The sequence below is a fragment of the Simochromis diagramma genome, unplaced genomic scaffold (assembly GCF_900408965.1).
Source record: "Simochromis diagramma unplaced genomic scaffold, fSimDia1.1 OVJJ01000131.1, whole genome shotgun sequence".
Taxonomy (NCBI): Eukaryota; Metazoa; Chordata; class Actinopteri; order Cichliformes; family Cichlidae; genus Simochromis; species Simochromis diagramma.
Window position 1 is genome coordinate 10833410 of NW_024387200.1, and position 19824 is coordinate 10853233.

The 19824-nt window shown below is 42.6% G+C and overlaps 1 protein-coding gene and 1 long non-coding RNA gene across 3 annotated transcripts in view; one reads left to right on the forward strand and one right to left on the reverse strand.

Moving 5' to 3' along the window:
- The window catches only part of scube1 (signal peptide, CUB domain, EGF-like 1), a 121606-nt gene that overhangs the window by 63997 nt on the left and 37785 nt on the right, over nt 1-19824 (forward strand). The window contains exons 5-7 of one of the 2 annotated variants that reach the window (XM_040050526.1): nt 8070-8198; nt 10452-10568; nt 15105-15194. In XM_040050526.1, coding sequence (XP_039906460.1) covers nt 8070-8198; nt 10452-10568; nt 15105-15194 — 336 coding nt within the window. The remainder of the gene's footprint in view (nt 1-8069; nt 8199-10451; nt 10569-15104; nt 15195-19824) is intronic. The other variant, XM_040050527.1, reaches the window with a different exon arrangement.
- Nucleotides 12674-16550, reverse strand: LOC120745553. The gene is made up of 2 exons (XR_005698656.1): nt 16175-16550; nt 12674-12717 (listed from the first exon to the last, which is right to left on the reverse strand). It is a non-coding gene; the product is annotated as an uncharacterized LOC120745553 (long non-coding RNA).

Genomic DNA, 19824 nt, shown 5'->3' on the forward strand with positions numbered 1-19824 from the left:
TTCAATGCAGCGAGTTGAAGAAAAGCTCTCATTGAAATTCATGGCTTAGCACCTATAGCACTGTGGTTTGAGCAGAGCAGTGAGAGACACACAGCCAGCGGCTGACAGATTTCAATTAAAATGGCATTTACAAGAGATGGATGGAAAAGTGGAGGGAGGGGGGCGATGGCTAAGAGGGGGCTGCTTTTTTTCTTTTCTGGTGGAGAGCCTCTTTGCTCCAGTTTGTAAAGAAGATTTCTTCACATCCTATTTCTCCAAGTCAGAAAATGAGAAAAGTTCCACTTTTTGGAACCAGTTGCTGAATTCCCTTGGTTAGGGTTAGTTTGACAATTTTCTGGGTTAGCAAAAACAAAGTTTGATGTCTTTGAAAAATTAAAAGGATGTTTTGCATAGAGGTTTTTTTTTTTTTTTAACATTTTGGAAGTATTTCCTCGACTGGAACCACTAAATAGACTTTAACTGTACCCAAGGCACTGCAGATGGCAAGCTGCTCTGTTAGCTAGTCTGCAACTGGGTTTTCTTTGAAGAGGAAACTGTAACAATATAAACTGTTTAAACTGTTCCTGTTTGATATCCCAGATTTCAAAGCTTTTATGTAAAAGTGCTCTTTAAAGTGGAGGTTGTTTCTGTTTGTTTGATTTCTTTTATGGGTGGTTTTCTGACTACTGAACTGGAAACTTGTGTGTGTGTGTGTGTGTGTGTCTGTCTTTGTGAGGATTGGCAAGCTACTATAACTGTGGGGACCAACAGTCACTAATGGGGACAAAATGCCCGTCCCCACGAGTTTGAAGCCATATTTGAGGTTCAAAATGTGTTTAGTGTCAGAGGGTTAGGCATTCATTTTTGATGGTACTTTGCACGTGTGCAGTAATGTATACGATTACATGATACTGGACATGTAGATGTCAAATAACTGGAATTTTTTTCCCACAGTTCTTAAAAAAACAGTGACGCAATATTGCCAGCTCAATGAAGTGAACAGAATTTTTATCATTTATAAGCTTAGCAGAAGCTAAAAGCTTATGGCTGAAATCCCTGTTATGTTCACCACTTTTGTGGGATGTACAGGAAGCATGACAAAATTTTAGGCTCAGGGTTAATGTTAGCCACCAAACCTCCCCGACTATTTAATGTTTCTCTGCCTAAACAAAACATGAATTACTCTCTTATAACCCACAACCAGCATAGCTGACCAGTTTTACTCATTAAAGTATACAGAGGTTGAGTCAGGAGGAAGGAACAAGGCATATATGGGCAAGGACTGATAATAAGTAATGCAATGATACTGGACCAGCTAACCCAGTGAGAGGGTCTATGTGCAATGCATTTGGGAACTATGGATGTGCCATTGAGAGCATCCTCACTTAATGCATCACCACCTGGTATGGCAACAGCACCGCTTACAACCACAAAGCTCTCCAGAGAGTGGTGCGGTGCTCTGAACGGATAATTGGAGGTGAGCTTCCCTCCCTCCAGGACATCTACAGGAAGCGGTGCCTGAGGAAAGCGGGGAGGATCATCAAGGACTCCAGTCACCCCAGCCATAAACTGTTCAGACTACTTCCATCAGGAAGGAGGTTCTGCAGCATCTGGTCCCGAACCAGCAGACTGAGAGACAGCTTATATTGTACATATATTATTCATATAACTCTCAGATTTAGCCATTCCTATATTTTGCTTGTTCTTGTGTTATTGTATTTTTGCACACCTCTGTTGCTTGTGGAGTTCACACACAAGAATTTCACTCGCATGTACTGTACCCGTGTACCTGCACATGTGATGTGACGATAAAAGGGATTTGATTTGATTTGATTTGATGAGTAGAAAGCCAACATCAGCAATGACCAAGAAGCACCTAGTTGCTCAGTGCAGTAACTTCAATGGCCGAAAGCTACTATGAAAGCTGGAGATCTTGGGGCTAGAGCGCATTGGGCAAAGTATGGAAATAATGATCCAGCCCTGATAGAAGAGAGCAGTGGAGCTGAAATAGACGATGTAACACTGAAACCATATGGCTCATATACACCACTACCAGAGTAATCCTAGGAGCACTTGGGTTTAAGTTTAAGGATGCAGGAGGCGCCCAATGGAGAAGAAGGTTGGAAGTCAAAATCAGGGAAGGAGATTATTTGGTTAACTGAGGTGCAGAAGGGCATCATGCAGAAGGTCCTGGATGAAAAGGACATACAAAAAGATACAGATAACTGAAACTGCCAAACAAAGGTTCCAGCTCTGGCCACAAGCTGAAGAGATATGCTAGAGAACAAAAATGTGCTTTCTATCTATTCTAACATTCACACACATATATATTCTGATGGATGCATCAGAGAGCAACTTGGGGTTAGTATCTTATAATGATAATAATAATGGATTGCATTTATATAGAGCTTTTCGGGACCCCTCAAACCGCTTTACAATACCACTATTCATTCACTCTCACACACTGGTGGAAGCAGCTACAGTTGTAGCCACAGCGGCCCTGGGGCAGACTGACAGAGGCGAGGCTGCCATATCGCACCATCGGCCCCTCTGGCCACCACCAGTAGGTGGTGGGTGAAGTGTCTTGCCCAAGGACACAACGACCAAGACTGTCCGAGCCGGGGCTCGAACAGGCAACCTTCCGATTACAAGACGAACACCCAACTCTTGAGCCACCATCGCCCCAAAGTCCAAAGACATGTGGAGGAGACTGGGATCAAACCACAACCCTTCCAATTACTAGCTGACCTGCTCTACCATCTGAGCTACAGCCACCCCGAGGAGCTTTGATCTTCAAAGATCCATTCAGGGTGTACTCTCAGCTACAAAGGAAGGATCACACAAGGACAGACCCACCCAGAGCTAGAAGAACATCTGAGGGAAAGAGTTGTCACATCAATGGCTGGTGGATCTAAGAGCAGACATCCAACAACACGTCTGTGCAATGAAGATCTGGAGTGCACCAGGACCTGACATGATCCATGCCTACTGGCTGAAGAAGCTAAACAACACTCCGTAATTGCCTGGCAGCACAAATAAGGAGGCAGCTTATACCAGATACTCATTCAGACTGGTTCACACAGGGTAGAACAATCTTGATCATGAAGCTCCAAAGGGTGCAACACCATTAAGCTACCTGCTGATTACCTGCCTCTCCACAACATGGAAGCTCCTCTTAGGCATCATAGAAACCAAGCCAAGCAGGTATATGAGTCAATCCATGGACATAGTTCAGATACTGAAAATAACACCAGAGAGCCGAAGCACAAACTTAAAAAACTGGTTGATGGTACGTCAGGACACTAAGACCAGGCAGACCAATCTGAGCACCACTTGAACTGACTACAAGAAAACATGGATACTGGAGTTCTTGGCACTGTACAAGACAAATTGTCCACTAATAGCATTCATCAGGAACTCCGTGGGACTCAGTGAAGATGAACATACACCCTACCAGTCAACAGATACCCATCTGGAATAATAAGCTGGTCACAGGAGGAAATAAATGCCACTGACATCAAGACCAAAACACCTCAAAATGCTCTCACATCTTCAAAGTCTTACCCAGAGGTTCTATGAGCAGTGGAAAGCGAGAGGGCCACGATTAGTGAATGATGATCCCCGAGATGAGTTGTTCCAAAAAGCCTCGGGCAGCTGAAGCTAGAAAACGACGAGGAAGACGAAGAGGAACTATCATGCACGGCCAAGCCCTTGCATGGGATATCTATCTGTACAAAGGAGAAGTGGCTGTCATCAAGAAATTCAACCAGTGGTTAGGAAACCAGTGGCCACTAAATGTGATGCCAGTAGTGCTGCCAGTGAACAATGGTCATGTTTTTGTTAAATAAGTGGATATCAATTTACTGCTTAATATTAGGTGTTTTTTACACAGTGGAGAATTAAATGAGTGCATAAAGATGAGAACTCTGACCAAACTAAGTCTAATCGTTTTCATCTATCAGGTGTCCAGTTTGAACCTGAGTAACTGACAAAAGAAATTCACTTTAAAAAGGTGTTTCTATTAATCTCATGGGATTTATAAATATAGTTCAGTCAGAAAAGACACATTTGAAATGATCATCGTCATTGCCCATGAACATGCCACACATTTGAACAGAGGAGTAATGAGTAGTTATCCACTTGGAGCGGCAAAGTGAAGGTGGGTGTTGGTGGCGTGGGTGGATGTAGAAACATGTCAGGGAAATGTCTTTTTTTATTGAGAATTGGCTGCTAAATTGGGAGGGGTGTGTTTGGTACATAATGTGAGCATACTGGGGCGAACACAGTTCAACTGACAGACCGAACTAGCTCCCAGACTCCATTTATGTCGTATTTATATAGGTGTTTCACATTATTGAAACTTTAACATCTACAGTTGAATTGAGCTGTCAAATGTGTATTTGTCCCTAGTGGGGAGATCGGGTTGTGAGGCTCGCTGTCAGCATCACCTCATTCCTCATCACCCTCAAAGGAAACGGGGAGGAGAGTAACTTGGAGACTGTAAATTATCCCGCTCTGCGTCCCTCTCTCGCCTTTCTTCTAACATTCTTTTTCCACATTCCTCTCGTCTTTCTTCAGTTTGTCTCCCTCTATCCATCTCTGTCTTTCACTTCATTCCTTCCTTTTTTTCTGTCTCTGATTGTACTTTGCCAGCCAGACTTTTGGGCTTTGGGGTGTAACGCTGCAAGAGTCAGGTTGTAATAACATGGCTGTGATATGCTTGGACCTCATCTGGAGTCAGACCTCCTGAGAGAGCAGGAGAGGGATGTGAGGACTGCTGGATAAAGAGAAGCAGAGAGGTGAAAGAGAAAGACAGACAGAGGATAATAAAAGAGACAGAGGAGAGCCTGTGTGAGAGGCAAAGTCTATCCTGGGGGCTCCTACAGGGCCACGAGGATGTGCCTCAGTGTTTTGTCTGGACCTTCTGGGGCTCCCAGCGAGGACGTTCAGTAGTTGTAAACCTGCTGACCTTCTTTGTCTAAACAAAGCTGCACACTGAGCTGGAAAGAAGAAAGATCAACCCTTTCTTTACCTTTTCACTGCTAAGTGAAGAAATGCAGTCACAATTGGCACAGGCAGCACATATCATTGTTTTTTTGGTGTGTTTGATTCACTTCAAAGCACCACTGACTCCACAGGTCAGAGGTCAGGTCAGATATATATATATTTTAAATGCATTAATATTCTTTATGCCTTTGAAAAAGCACATTGGTTAAGGGACGTTCAGTCATGCTTCCTCTGTGTGTGTGTGTAGTTTTTTTTGTTATGCCCACATAAACAGCTGATCTGCATAACTTCTGCAAATATCGCCTAACTATACTCACAAGGAGTGAAAGTCTTTGTTACAGCTTGTTCAGACTGCAGGAGTCACTCAAGGTGTTTGTTGGGTTGCTTTATCAGAAATTTTCAGTTAGCTTTTATGGATTTTGACTTCTTCTTACGGTTGTGTTTATTCACCTAACTGTTCCATTATCGGTGCAACTTTTTTTAAAATGGGAATTGATTCAACCGTTATCATTTTCTCGTATGGGTTTAAAAAATCCTTTGTTTCATTTTCATACACTTATTATAGTTCTAACGTCTTGAGATCTGGTCCATGAACCTCTGCCGTTTTTCACCAGTAACCCATGCAGCACACTGAGTGTGTCAGTGAGCTCTAGGCTTAGCCAGGCAGCCTAACCCCCTCGTCATGTTGGCCACAGTTCGCGCCCGCAGCTCTGTTTGCTGTTTTAGGCTCAATTGTGCTGACGGCCGGGCCTGTGTCCGTCTTCTCGCTCTCTCTCCGTTTATTTGACTTCTCCAAAGTTTAAACCGGTTGTAGAAACAGTGCTTTCTTATGAGTTTAGTTTTCAAATAAGATCTATGCATGCTTTGGCATATGTTCAGAGCTTTTTACCCTCTAGCATCATTGGTCTGCTAATTTTATGAGTTGTACAGGGTCCAGATTTGGCTGCATATCAGTACCAGCCAATCTGGCTGAATTATGTGATGTGAGGTGGATTTGGTTTTACTCTTTGTCAGCTATGTAAATGTATATGTAAATGTATGTTCCTGCATGAGTGTTTTTGATTTTGCACTTTGATTGAATAGTCAAATTAAGAGTGTACAGTTAAAAATCAAGGGGTCTCTCTGGGGAGAATGGCACAATAATAAAGTATTTAAAGTGCCCTTGGGCCTTATTTGCCACGGGGACCCGACATCAGTGGTACGTATCACTGAAGTGCTACAGTTTAACCTCTTAAACCCCAACGCCCCCTAATACGGGGGCAAAAGGCAGGAGATCAGTTAGGCTTGGGGCCTAAGAGGTTAATATTAATGTCATTCCTGATGACTCAAAGGATTCACAGTATTCACATGGCAGCCATACTAAGCATGGGAACCTCAATCCTGCTCATAAATGCATTAAAATGTGTTGAAATTTAAAAACGAATGTAATCATAACAGGTCACTTCTGCTGTAGTGAAAGTTTGTCTGTGTGTGCTTGAAGGCAGAGCTTCCTTCTGTTATTAATCATTCATTATCACTCCCATTTCAGGAGAATAAAGACTGTCCAACAGTTATTAAGTGAAAGGAGTCGTATGAGCAACCAGCCACTAAAAAGCTATGCAAGAAAAACAACTTCTTACGAGGATGAAACAAACTGTTCTTTCAAACTGAAGCCCCCTATCAAATTTTCAACTTCTGTTTTGTAGAGAAAGTCAGTTGATTGTGACACAAACCCAAACGAATTCCCCATTTCTTGCCAGAGCTCAGTGATATCTTTGGCTGGCGTTTTCCTCACTACTTGATCCTCCATCCTCTGCTTCTTTGCTTCCTCCCCTGTCCTATTTCACATATTCTTGCCACAATGTGCTCTGTAAATCACCAGGAGTCAAGCAGACCTCTGTGATTGAACGAATAGATGAACAGACTAGAACAAAGAAATAGTAAGTGCTGACAAGAAAAAGCCTTAGTGGAAGCTGAGATGGGTCAAACATTGACATGTAGACTTTAATTGGTCCTGATGAAGACGTGTCGAGATTCTACCGTGTGTGAGAATGAGGTTTCAGATAGCATCATTCTGGCTCGTAGCATTAGGAAAGAAAAGCAGCGGTTTAATGACCCTTGGCTGTTCAGCTCACCCTGAAGATTGGGCTTGCTGTCACATATAACACATCTAACAGAGAAACCACAGTTCTTCAGTTACAAGTCTCCTTGCTGTCTCCTTTTAATACTGCGGCTGACCTGCCGTGTGTGATTACGGCACCCTGTGGGATTTTTACAGCTGTGATTAAGGGTGTAAGGATGATGAAGTTGGTGAAGGATGTCAGCAGAGGAATCGGGATAGTCAGCTAGACAACTAAAAACCACCTTTGGAGTAATATGGGTTTAACACTCAAGGCTCCTTTTTGCATTTTGTAATGCTACTGTACGGCTATCATTTGTTAACATGACGCTTGTTCTTATACATGTAATACATTTATTACCAACCTGAGAGTTTTTCCGCTGGTCATTCGACATGACGAATGACTTCTGAAGTCTTAATTCAGCTCAAGACGCTGTAGATTCCCGTCAGTAACACTTTCGGTCCGCTAGTAAAACGTAGTTCTATTAATCTGCGCTCATTACTCTGGATGTAAGTCCCAAAAACTGAATTTTGGAACTGAAATTGAATGGTGAGAAGTGAATCTGAAATTATTCGAGAGCTAAATTTTTAAAGGATAAAATACAGTTTCAAAGCAAATGAATTCATTTTCAAAATATAAAATTCAATTTCAATTTAGTGATGATCATTTTCAAACCAATAAATTGAATTTCAAATTAGGATAATTCATATTCAGTTTGTAAAAGCATTTATTCAAGTTACAATTCAGATTCAATCCGAGCGATTCAAATTCAAATTTAACTTTTTCAAATTCAGTTTCTGATGGCACAGATTTCTGCCCATAGAAAGTAGTTTCAAATAGTAGAATTCATTAAAGCTAAAAAGGCTTGTTTCAGACTGAGGGGCTAAGTCAGTCAAGATCAGGACTGTCCTCTCGCTTCTGTATAATCAGGTAAAAAAGCTTTCTTTATGTAAAGTGTTAAATATTCTCCGTGTTCCCACCCAGATGGAATGAACTGCATGAACAAGGACCACGGCTGCGCCCACATCTGCAGGGAAGCTCCGGGGAAAGGCGGCGTGTCGTGTGAATGCCGTCCTGGCTTTGAGCTGGCCAAAAATCAGAAGGACTGCACATGTATGTATCACATTTGACCTTCACTTACCCAAACCGACGCACACAGTGCCCGTGTCATTGTCAACTCACTGACACAGCGTGCCTTTTAAGTCTACATACGTTTTTCATAGATGTGTGTTTGTGAATGTTTAGTCGGCAGGCTTGTCGTTGTATTTTACAATTCACATGACAGCAAGGTGTTATCACTTTGTTTTATAGACCTGATTTTATTGAGGTGATGTATTAGTGCCACGAAGGATCAAAATGTTCCTGTTATAAACATCTGCAATAGCAATGAATGGACCAATTCCACCGGGCCTCCCGTGGTAAAATATACGGTTGGACATTTAATACCAAAATCAGCTAAGCGTTTCAAGCCAAGCTGAAGGTGCTGAAGGATTCAGAAGAGCGATTTCATGTCCTTTTGCAACTCAATTCCTGTTTCTCACTCCTCGCACCTAGAGCCTGCAGCCCTGGAATTTTGGGCTGCTGTTTTTGATGGGGGAAAGTGAGCTTTCACTTACAATGTTTGGCAAATCATCTCGCTATACTTTTAGGCAGTGAGAGTGTTAAGATTTTGAAAGCCTCAAAAAAGCTCTAATGTTTCCCCCACTGTGGTAATATTTCATTAGCGGCAAGGGACCCGGTGCTGTGCTGGCCTGTTGAGCATGGCAGCAGTGGACGGTAGTAAATGAGTGATGAAAGAACTGGCAGACTGCAAAGCCTCCAGCGTCACACATACAGACGCACAGACCTCACTTTCCTCTGTCATTCTTATGCCTGTTAATCGCATTTCCAGTTCTCTGTGTTTGATGTTCTTAATCGACACAGGATGAAGAGTCTTAAGGATCTAAGTTTTTCTATTTACACTTGGTTTTTGTGACCTGTGAACACTCGGCAAAATAGGAGGACCTGAAAATCATGGAAAAATGATAACATAGGAATTCATAGGTGATTGTTTTTATGTTCCAAGGAACAAAAGCTGAAACTGAATTTCTCTGCTAGATACTAAGAACAGACACTGTTCCTGAGTACTACAGGAAGATTTACTTTACTTTCCCTGAACGGTTAATGACCAAACTCAAGCCTTTGGTCTTGTATAGAGTTTATTCAGTGCACGTAAGTAATCACTGTTTGGTCTGTGAAGCTTCATCCAGGTCATCGTAGTCTAAGGAGCTTGGAAAGAAAAGCGTCTGGACATTTTTAAGTTTCTTGAAGACGTTTCACCTCTCATAACCAAGTGACTAGGTGGAGGATCAATAGGGGGTCCATGACCCCCTTGGGGACACTCCCATAGGGCTTAAATCTGGGACTCTCCACCAATTGCTCTTAAAACTGAAGAAGCTTCTTGGATGAAACGTCTTCAAGAAACTTAAAAAAGTCCAGACACTTTTCTTTCCCAGCTCCTTAGGCCCTGGCAGCAGCCAGGATGGCAGTCACCAACACAGTCAGTTCTTCCAGTGCCCTTATAGAGACAAAGCTCCTGTGCTGCAAATCAGAAGGAGGTACTCTGATGTTATTGTGGAGCCATAAAGCTAGCTTTCCATCCAGGCTGAGGTGGATGAAAGAGTAAAACATATCAGACCTTAACACAGAGGTTTACTGTTAGTTTCTAAATGTTGCTGCATCTGAACGCTGATTTATTATTTGCTGCTGAGGGCCGAGGAACTGAAACCTGACCAAACCCTAACCAGCTTCTGCAGTCTGAACTTGAAACCTGAAACATCGAAGCTGTTTATTACACTAAAGAATTTTCTTCAGGATTTTCCCTGGTGTTGATTTTTTTGAAGGCAGACAAATATTGATGGTTTCTTGTTTATTGTGCGTATTTGTATTTAAAATGTCCGGTCGTTTCAGAAACAGCAACATATAGAAACTGCTACGGAAATGATTTGAACATGATGCTCAGTTTCCTCTCCATCCGTTAGATCCCGTCTCTCTCTCTCCTCCATGTCTTTATGCTTCAGTATGCGTTTCCTCTCTCTCGCCCTTTCTTCCACCGTAATAACTTTTCGCTCCCTCTCTTTTTTACTTGTTCTCCCTTTTCTGCTACCATCCCATCTAATTCCCACTCAGTGTATTCTCCTCTAGCTCTCTCTCTGTCCTCTCACTCACGTCAAGCTGACTTGTTGACCAGCATAAATCTGATTGCGTCTTACAGCACAAATGACCGGAGATCAGTAATGTAAACAAATATAGACAAATAAACAAGTAAATGAACACTGGCACTGTATTATAAACTCTAAAGAGAGCTGATGTCTGTGTTATCTTCAGTGACCTGTAACTATGGAAATGGCGGTTGCCAGCACACATGCAACGACACAGACACGGGGCCTGTGTGTGGCTGCCACCAGAAGTATGCCCTGCACTCAGACAGCAAGACCTGCATTGGTGAGTGACAGCCACCGAGTTTCTCTACACACACCCCGAAGCTCTCACAGCTGCCTGACTGTAACATCTGCTGTATAATGGAAGGCCTCAGACAGTTTTATAGCTTAGAACAAAGAGTAACATGTACGGGGGGTTGGAGCTGGTGAGTCAACAGACAGATCACCTAAAAGTTCTTCCCCCATACTGCCTCAACCTTACCGTACTTAAGCTCTGTGAACACGAGGGAGCGAGGAAGCTTTTCACACAGACCTTAAAAAAGACGATGGATTCAAAGCTTTGATGAGAATTTCTACTAATGTTTTGGGCTTCAACAGGAAGGGAACACTGCGATACATGTACAGTTAATCATAGTTGGAGACCTGACTGTGACTCATACTTTACATTATTTAGTCTGAATGCCACACACACACACACACACACACACACACACACACACACACACACACACACACACACACACACACACACACACACAGTAAGACAAGAGAGAATATAGTGTAACAAATTAAAATAACTCTGCTTTTTTTTTTTATATAATTGAAGAAGCACAAATAAATGTTTTTTTTCCAAAAACATGTAAAATGCAAATGAAAGATTCAGTGCAATGATTTTCAAACCCAACTCTGCTACTGTATCCAAGCTTAACTTATTTAGGAGAGCTAAAGTTCGTATTTATTAAGCATGCCAGCAGTAACATGTCAGGACCGAGGAAAGAGTGGTGACATATTTTAAACATGTATTGAATAATAATCACATTCATTATATCAGAAGTAATGAGCTCAGTCAGCGAGCAGTAGGGAGCTGTCTCTGCTCACACAGATCATTTGTACACATCCTGGTTCTTGCTTAGAGGAGATTCATTTTCATCTCACTCGCTCTCCGATCACTAAAGCATGAATAAGGCATTCCAGGTATGTGAAGCCATTCAGAGCTTTTCCTTCTTACTGTTGACTTAAATTTAAGAAACTTTGCTAAACCTGAAAGCAGTTTTCATCACTACAACCCGGCTCTCAGAGCATGTTTATCAGAGCTTGTCGTAGTTTAAGTATATGGGTACAAGTGCTGCTGTTACACACATGATCACTTGTATTTTTGATCGTCAGATTACATATTCTAATAATCATCAGGGTCCTCAGTGTACTTAAATCAATGTCGCTACTGTAAGGATTTGCAGTAGGACGTGAAGGTGGCCTCTCATGATTCTCAAACACTTTTCATGGTAAATTCCTGTGTTGGCTAGCTTGGACTGTGAGCTGCGCAGATATTCCGGTGTCTTACAGTACGGAATAAACAACGTTTTCACTGTTTGCACAAAGGAAATGGCACACTAGATACAGTCCTTAAAATGACCATTCTTGTGTAATATTTGTGAAAATTATTTAATTTGGGGAGTGAATTATTAAGCATAGTTAGTATTTTCAGTTGCTGTTCTTAGTTATTTAAAGTTTTAAGGAAGAAGCTTCACTTTGGCTCAGAGTAAATGAGAGCAGAGACCATCTGTTCAAGTTAAATTGGTGCACAGGAAAAATCTCTGTGTCTCCTGCTAAAAGAGCTGCTGATCAAAAGCAATGACAATATCCCAGTCAGCTAAAGAAAATAGGACAAAAACCAGGCGTTTATGTGTATTACGAGACGGAGGTTGACATCTGAAAGCTGGCAGCTCCTCATATTTGGAAAGTTAAGGATAGCAAAATGAGTCTTATGTGGCTGTTTGGAACTCCAGAAAAGGTCAAAGTATGTTTCCAGACAGAAATCCTTGGATTATTAGCAATCGAGTTCAGAGCTTCGGATGAGACTGTGTGTGACTGTGGCTCACAAGTGGTTTTTAACTGACAGCTGAACCTCGGTGAACACAACACGTATACATCAAGGAGAGGTTAAAACCTAAAGTGTGATTTCATATTTAATGTTACGGATGAGCTGATGAGTCTGTGGTGAGTCGTGTCTGTGAACACTGGTGAACACATAATTATCTGATGACATTTTGATGGCTGTGTTTGAACACTGGACACACTTGCCTCGCTGTCTCTCAGCCTTAACACTGGAGCAGGTTGCTGTGCTGCTCTTCAGCAGCGCCGGGTTTTGATTGCCACTAACCCTTTTTGCTTCCAGCGGCTCTGAAGAACTGGAACACTCGATGAAGAAAAGGCTGTGAAGAGGAAGCAAAATGAGAGCGGGAACACTTCTCTTCCTCTTTTCCCAGTATCTTGTGTGTTTTCTCTCTCTCTGTCTGTCTGTCTCTCTCTTCATTTTTTGATCAAAGCAAGGACCCTTCTGTCTGAGTGTCCCAACTGCTTTATGGGCCTACCTTTAACCCCCACCCCCTTTGACCCTTTCTATATAGCGCTACTCCTCTGTTCCTTCTTCCTCCTCCCTCCTCCTGCTTTCTGGTGATAGTACCTGATTGCCTGTCTTGTCTGAGCAACCATGTTCAAATCGAATCAGGTGGATACGGGGATTAATCCTCAGTGCACAAGAGGAAAGAGTGACTATGGGTTGGGGGACCTTTTGTTAGACTCTGTGGTTAAAAATGGAAATCTCAATTGCAGCCTGATCTTAGAGAAAGCTCCCATAAAAGCAAAGCTAACCTCCTCCTCCAGCTCTCTCACTACCTCCTCACCCTCCATCTCACAGACTGGTTAAAAACCAAAGTCGCTGCAACTCCATCCACTTGTACCTGTTCTTGCTCCATACATGTTAACTGAGGAAAAGGGACTTGGAGGGTTCACCCATCCTCACTTTATTACCTGCCATTCCTGCTGCATGCGTCGCTCACATGCCACATCGACCGTTTGTCTTTCATTAATCTGTCTGGCTGTTTGTTTGCTTGCTCAGCTGCATAGGAGAGCCTGTAATTCACTTTTGTTCTTTTTTCTTTCAATTTTCTTTCTTTTTTAATTGAAGGACTTTTCTTTTGCTGCTGCTGCTGTTGTTTTTAACAACACTGGTCCTTCTGTTTCGTCCCCAGTGCATTGGTTTTACCATCTCCTCCTCGCTGTAGTAGTAGAGTGGTTCAATTCTTCCCGCTCCTCATTCTCTGTAGGTCTGGCTCTCTAAAGCAACTCCCCTCTCTATGGGACTTCGACCACCACTTAGTCCCATAGACTCTTTAGGGATGAGTGGCTGGGACCTCTCTCCCTCAACCCCTTCTAAACCTGTCTGACACATCCACATCCACTATGTCTCCCACTCTGACAGATTATTTCACACAAGAGATGGTATGCAGCAGCTCTTGCTTCGGCACTCACACACATTCAAATAACTACATTTTATCCACTAGCTCAGCACCAGAAAAGCCTCCATTCATCCCTGAGTGTGCTTCAGAGAGCCCTCCACTTTGTCCATCATGTGCCTGAGAGGAGAGGGAGAAAATGGTCGCAGGCTGAGGCAGACGTTAATTGCCCCCTTATCTATGCCCCTTTCCCCCATCCCCACCTCATGAGACCGAGCATGTACATCCAAGGCCTGTCCTTTTTGAAGCGAGTGGCGTGCATTCACAGAGATGCTCATTCAGGCCTTAATGGCTCAAGCCCAATAAAAGACCACCTCCCTCTCCTGCCCATCGCCAAACCTACCATCCCCAATGCAGCACATGCATGCCTCTTTAGCAGCCATCCGACTGCCTTCTTCCACCCCCACCCCACCTCCGCTGCCCAGCCTTTGGGAATGTGGTTTTTCCAGCGTTGACTGTTAAAGCCAGTTGTGACATGTGCCATAGACAAACAGGCAACCAGCGCTGCCCCCAGACTACCTCCTCCTGTTTTTTGTTTCTCTGCATGCTCTCCTTACACCCCCTTCAAACCCCATCCCTTCAGACCTCCTTCCTTCATATAGCTCTCCCACTGTGGGGCATGATGGGACTGATGTTTTTCTTCTTTCTCTGCTCTTCTGTGTTTTTCATTCCCTCTCAATCATCTCATCTTTGCTCAGTTCTTCAGGCAATTCCTTCCACCCTGTGACCTCTTGTGCATCACTCTTTCTGCTCTTTCTTGTCATCCCTCTCGTCTCTGTGCCCACGTTTAAGGCAGCTCGTCTCGAACATGTTCCACGTGTGACTTCCCCTCCCTCTCTTTCTCGTGTCCCTCCATCCTAATGTGAGGAAATCATTGCTGACAAAGCATGGCTGGTCTAAGACAGAAGCTCCATCAAAGAAATAAACCCCAATCCCACTGTTCATCCCAACCCCATCCCACTCCTAAAACCCCACACCGCTATCATTAAACAAATCTACTCATATGTGGGCCCTGAAGCTCCTCCCCTTCCCTACCTATTGTCTACCTACCGCTTCATTTTGAAAGCTCCACACTGATACTGATCATTTTCATTTCATTTTGTTTTGTTCTTTTAATTTGCTCTGGGGGTTCATCATTTGTTTGGGGATTAACACTCTAACAGGGATTTTGGCGCCTCTTCATCGCTTCTTGCTTCTTGGCTTTGGTTTTTTGCTCAAACGCCAAGAGGGGCTGAAGGTCTGGTCATTTGGGCTTCTCATTAACCTGCTGCTCACTGTTTGTCCCCTTGTTACTTGTGTTTTAGAGAAAGATGAGGCTGCAATTGAGAGCTCTGAGTTCAATGCCACGTCAGTAGCTGATGTGGACAAGCGGGTGAAACGGCGGCTACTTATGGGTAACTCTTTTCTTCCTCTTTCTATGTGTTGCTATGGCGCTTGTGCTTGTATTCCCGACTCTACTCCTATCCGCGCCCTTCTCCTTCTCCTCTCTAACTAAATTTTATCAAGAGAAAATTGGAAACCCTTCGGGGCTCACTGCATCTACCCCCACAGTCACAGTTTGCTTTATTTTTTTTCTCATATCTGATGAGATTTAAAAACACGGGTAAAACAAGTCTCACTGAATAACTCTACTTTTCAAACCTCTGGAGGCCTCGAAGGTTTTCTCAGTGACTAACATTTACTTTCCCAGTTATACTCCAAATGTTTTGTTTTCCACTTCCTGTATTTCTGATTACTGATGCTCCAAAACAAAAGGCTTTATAGAAAAATAAAGGTCATAGACCCAACTTTCCCCATGTTGACACAAGTGTAGCATAAAAGGTTCCAGCTGTACTTAGCAGAACGTTCTCATAACCGTAGCCATCGAAGAGGTAAGAGGCTGTGAAAGGTGCCGGTGAAACTCTAGCAGCCAGATCCCTGGTTCACATTGATGGTTCAGTGATGGTTTGTACCACTTTATGAGGATGTATCCATCTATTCCGCCTTTAAATTTATTGCAGATCAGCGTCTGTGCTATTGGTGAAAATTTTGGAGCCACTAATCTTAATCCCAATTGTAATTAATTCCAAAAACACCAAGGGTGGGCTAAAAACATCAAACTACGATTGAGTTAATGAAGGTTTGGAGCCTATCATCAAGCGTGGTTACTTTAACACCTTTAAAATGACTTTGTAGCACCTCAATCAATCAGACTTTCACCAAATCAAATGGGTGGATCAGTCAAGATGTGCCTTTTCTGAAGCAACACATTTCTACTCTACTTAAATGCATGGGGTCTTTTTGTTTCTCAGACTGGAGTCTAGCAACTTAAAGTCCTGCTGTTACCAAATGTCCTGTATACTCTGTGGTCCATTAAAACATGTTTCAAACTTACACGAGTTTTCTTTAAGCAGGTTCTGGCCACTGTGGCTTGAAGAAAGGATGGAAAATTGGGTTTCGCAGGCTTCCTCATTCCTCTTTAGCTTTTCTTCCATTTTCTCTCCGCTCCCATTCATCTTTTTACCAAATATTTGATTTGCTCACATTCTAAACCTTGCTTCATCTCTTGTCATATCAGCAAGCCTCCTCTTCTGATTTTGCCCCAAAAGTAGTGTTACAGGTTTGCTGAAAGTCTGTCATGTATGCCACGCTGGAATGGCACAAACCTCCACAGAGAAACACGATTCTGTAACAAGCAGCGCCTCTAATTCATTCATGTCATGTGTAATAAAGATCTACTCTTTCCTTTTTTGATGCCTAGCTGGTTGTCAACAAGATCTTCCTATTTTAGCTTTTAACCATTAACCATATCGGCTGGACCAATAATAACCATGCAGCAGACTCCCATAAGAGCTGAAATAAGTCGTGTTGGACAGCTCCATGTCCAAAGTCTCTATTGAGACTAGATTTACAGCAAACAGCAGGTGACACATGTGTTATCCAAACCAAACTAAATACTAAGAACCCATCTGACGTGACAAGTCAATTCCTGATAATAACTGCTGTTGAATTAAAATTTGACTGACACTGATAAATGCTGATTTGTGCCCTAACATATCATAGAGAGATATTAGCCTGGTCCTAAATATGACCCTAATTCTGTAAAACATTAATACCTCACATGCTTCCTTCAGATCTGTGAGCATAAATATGTATATGTGCTTCCTTAGAGCACAGAGACCTCACCACTGCTGCACTGAAACTGTCTGAGAGCATCAGTATGTTAGATTTGACACTACTATCATTTTTCTGTCTGCTTCTGAGAGAAATGGTGCTGCAGTGTCCACCCTCGTTGTTGCAGATGACACAGTGTTTAAGACTGATCGAGCTGCAGCCGAGGCTCTAATGAAAATGTGCTGCTAAAACGGGCCATAAGGAGAGGGAGAGTGCAAATAGGGAGGAAAGAGACTAGGCTTAAATCATTCTGTGACAGCTCATGGTGTTAATATTGTATGAGCAGCTAAAAGTGGATCAGGTACAGGAGAGAGCAAAATGTAAAAATAAATTAATAAATGGTGCTACAAGGGAAATCATCACAGTTGATCGTGTGTCACGTGTGTTTATGTGTGTGTTTATCAGTGTTGGGAAGGTTACTTTTAAAATGTATCCCAGTACAGATTACAGATTACATGCCCCAAAATGTATTTTGGAACGTATTCTGTTACGTTACTCAATGAGAGTAACTGTAACGGAATACAGTTACTCATATTTAGTATTTTAAATATGTAACGGCGGCACATGTATTCCGTTACTCCCCAACACTGGTGTTTCTATACATAGCTCAATAACATGGCCATTGCAGGATCGACAGTGGATCTTGTCGAGTGCTGAGAGGTCATGCCACTGTTCCCTTTTTACAGCAGTGCAGCAGGTCCTAATCCTTTCTGCTTTAGCATGCACAGTTTTATGCTCCCCAGCTTAAATAAATAGGAGATGTGTCCTCCTCTCATGGAAAGAGTTGGCAACAGCAGTCAGTGTTAATATGTAAGGAGTTTAACAGATATGTATGTACAACTGTTTTACCTTTTATTCCTCTTCTCCTGTGTGGCCTGTTGTAATCCTGACAGCTGAAGCTGGACTCTTCTTTAGTCTGTATCATCTTCCAGCCTCCTCTCAACAATAGCAGTTTTAAAAATGGCTACATCAACAAGTATAAGCATATATATGTTTATGGTCAAATATTAAAATTATGTAAAATATAAATATACTACAAAATAGCTCTACTGGGCTGAGCTAGGCTTTACATGGGGTATTATCATCCCCACACCAGGTGACGTGGACACCAACGTTTGTGAATGCTACAACTTGAGAACAAGGTGACGGAAGATTTTGTAGTTGATACCTTAGGTGTGTCTGTTAGGAGGCTGAGGGGTAGCACTGGCAGTTGCCAGTATTTTTTAATAAATGGAGCTGGGGGATGATCACTATGTGAGGCTGTCAGGGACTTGGGCGTGTTTTTGAGGGATTAGCTCACATTCCAGCAACAAACAGTGCTCTAAGAAACATAACAAGCCTTTAAAATGTGCACAAATACACAAGACACAAGGAAAAAGATGTGACCCCTGTTAACCACTCTGGCAAAAGCAGTTCTGAATGCTTAGCAATGAGGAGAACATTTTTAACTTTACTCGGAGCAGCCATACTAAATGGCGTGTTTTAGGCTACTGACACATTTCAACAATAGATGTGTCACTTGCAGAATTCTAAATTTACATTTTTTTAAAGAATTCTGACCAGAGGCATCGCTTAAGTTTGAATGTTTGAATGAAACCTCTATAATTTGTATATATCACTTTCTTGGGGTTTTTAGAGTCCATATCTGATGTATGGACGTGATACTGAATAATCAAAGGGAGCAGCTGTGCACATCGCAGGGTCTTCTTGTAATTGACTAAGTAAATGAATATAACCTGAATAATGAATATTAACTTCATCAACTGTAATGCTTGGTACACTGCTTGTGCACACAAGCAACCAGCAATCAGGAAGACGCTGCAGTGGATGAAAGCAAAATTTCAATTAGTGTTAATGTGTGCACTTTAGAGCTGTGAACTGACAGATTTTGTTACTTTTTAACAAGGTCAACATGAGAAAGTGAATGAGGTTATTTTTGCAGGGCGATCTTTGAGCATCATTGAAATCACCATATGACGACCTCTGTTTTAATCAAGGCAGCCGTCTACGCTGAACTGCTCACATTTAATTTATGTAACATACTCACCGCAGAGCCCACAGCTGAAATATAATCTTCAGGTCTACTTTTCTGCATGTTGAACACAAGACTACAGCGAGTATTTGTTTGGTAGCAAGCACTGTCATAAACTTTCAGCAAGCACCAGTGAAAGCCTGTCTCTCTTTTCTTTGCATCCACCCTCCATCGTAGAAAATAAAAATAAAATACAAAGAACGGATTATTGCTACATGTCCCACCACTCACTCTCAAATAAACCTGAAAGAAGTATTTGGAGTTATAGGCTTGGAGAGGAAAGTATGAGGGGCTTGTGCAGGACGTCAGGCAGGCCCAGCATTTCATCAATACTCCCGAGCTCAGCCTGGCCCTGGGGCTGGGCTGGGCGTGGCGATAGAGAGGCTCACCCTCAGCTAATGACAGGGCCCACTGTACTCAGTATAAATCACCCTGACCCATAAACAACATCTCCACACACTGACAGGCACATACACTGTTACTGTACACACCTATGCAGACACACTGACCTCAATGCAATAGACGTTTGTGAGACACACACTTGACAGAGGCCTGAGTCCGGGACAGGGCTCTGCTGTGTCTTGCCTGTCGAGGTATCTCTCCTTCCAGTCTTTGCTATATTTTTACAGCACACCAACTACAAAACTGCCAGCTGTCATCCTGAAATGCTTCATTTGAGCCAGACATTTACATTTGAAATCATTTTGCATTCTTGCTTGGAAACTTTTCCAGCAAGAGAAATGGGCATTAAAAGGATGATGAATGCAGAGTGACAAACACATACGGACCAGAAAGCACAGATTATGGGATGGTGGCGTGAGACTGATGTTGTTTGGTGC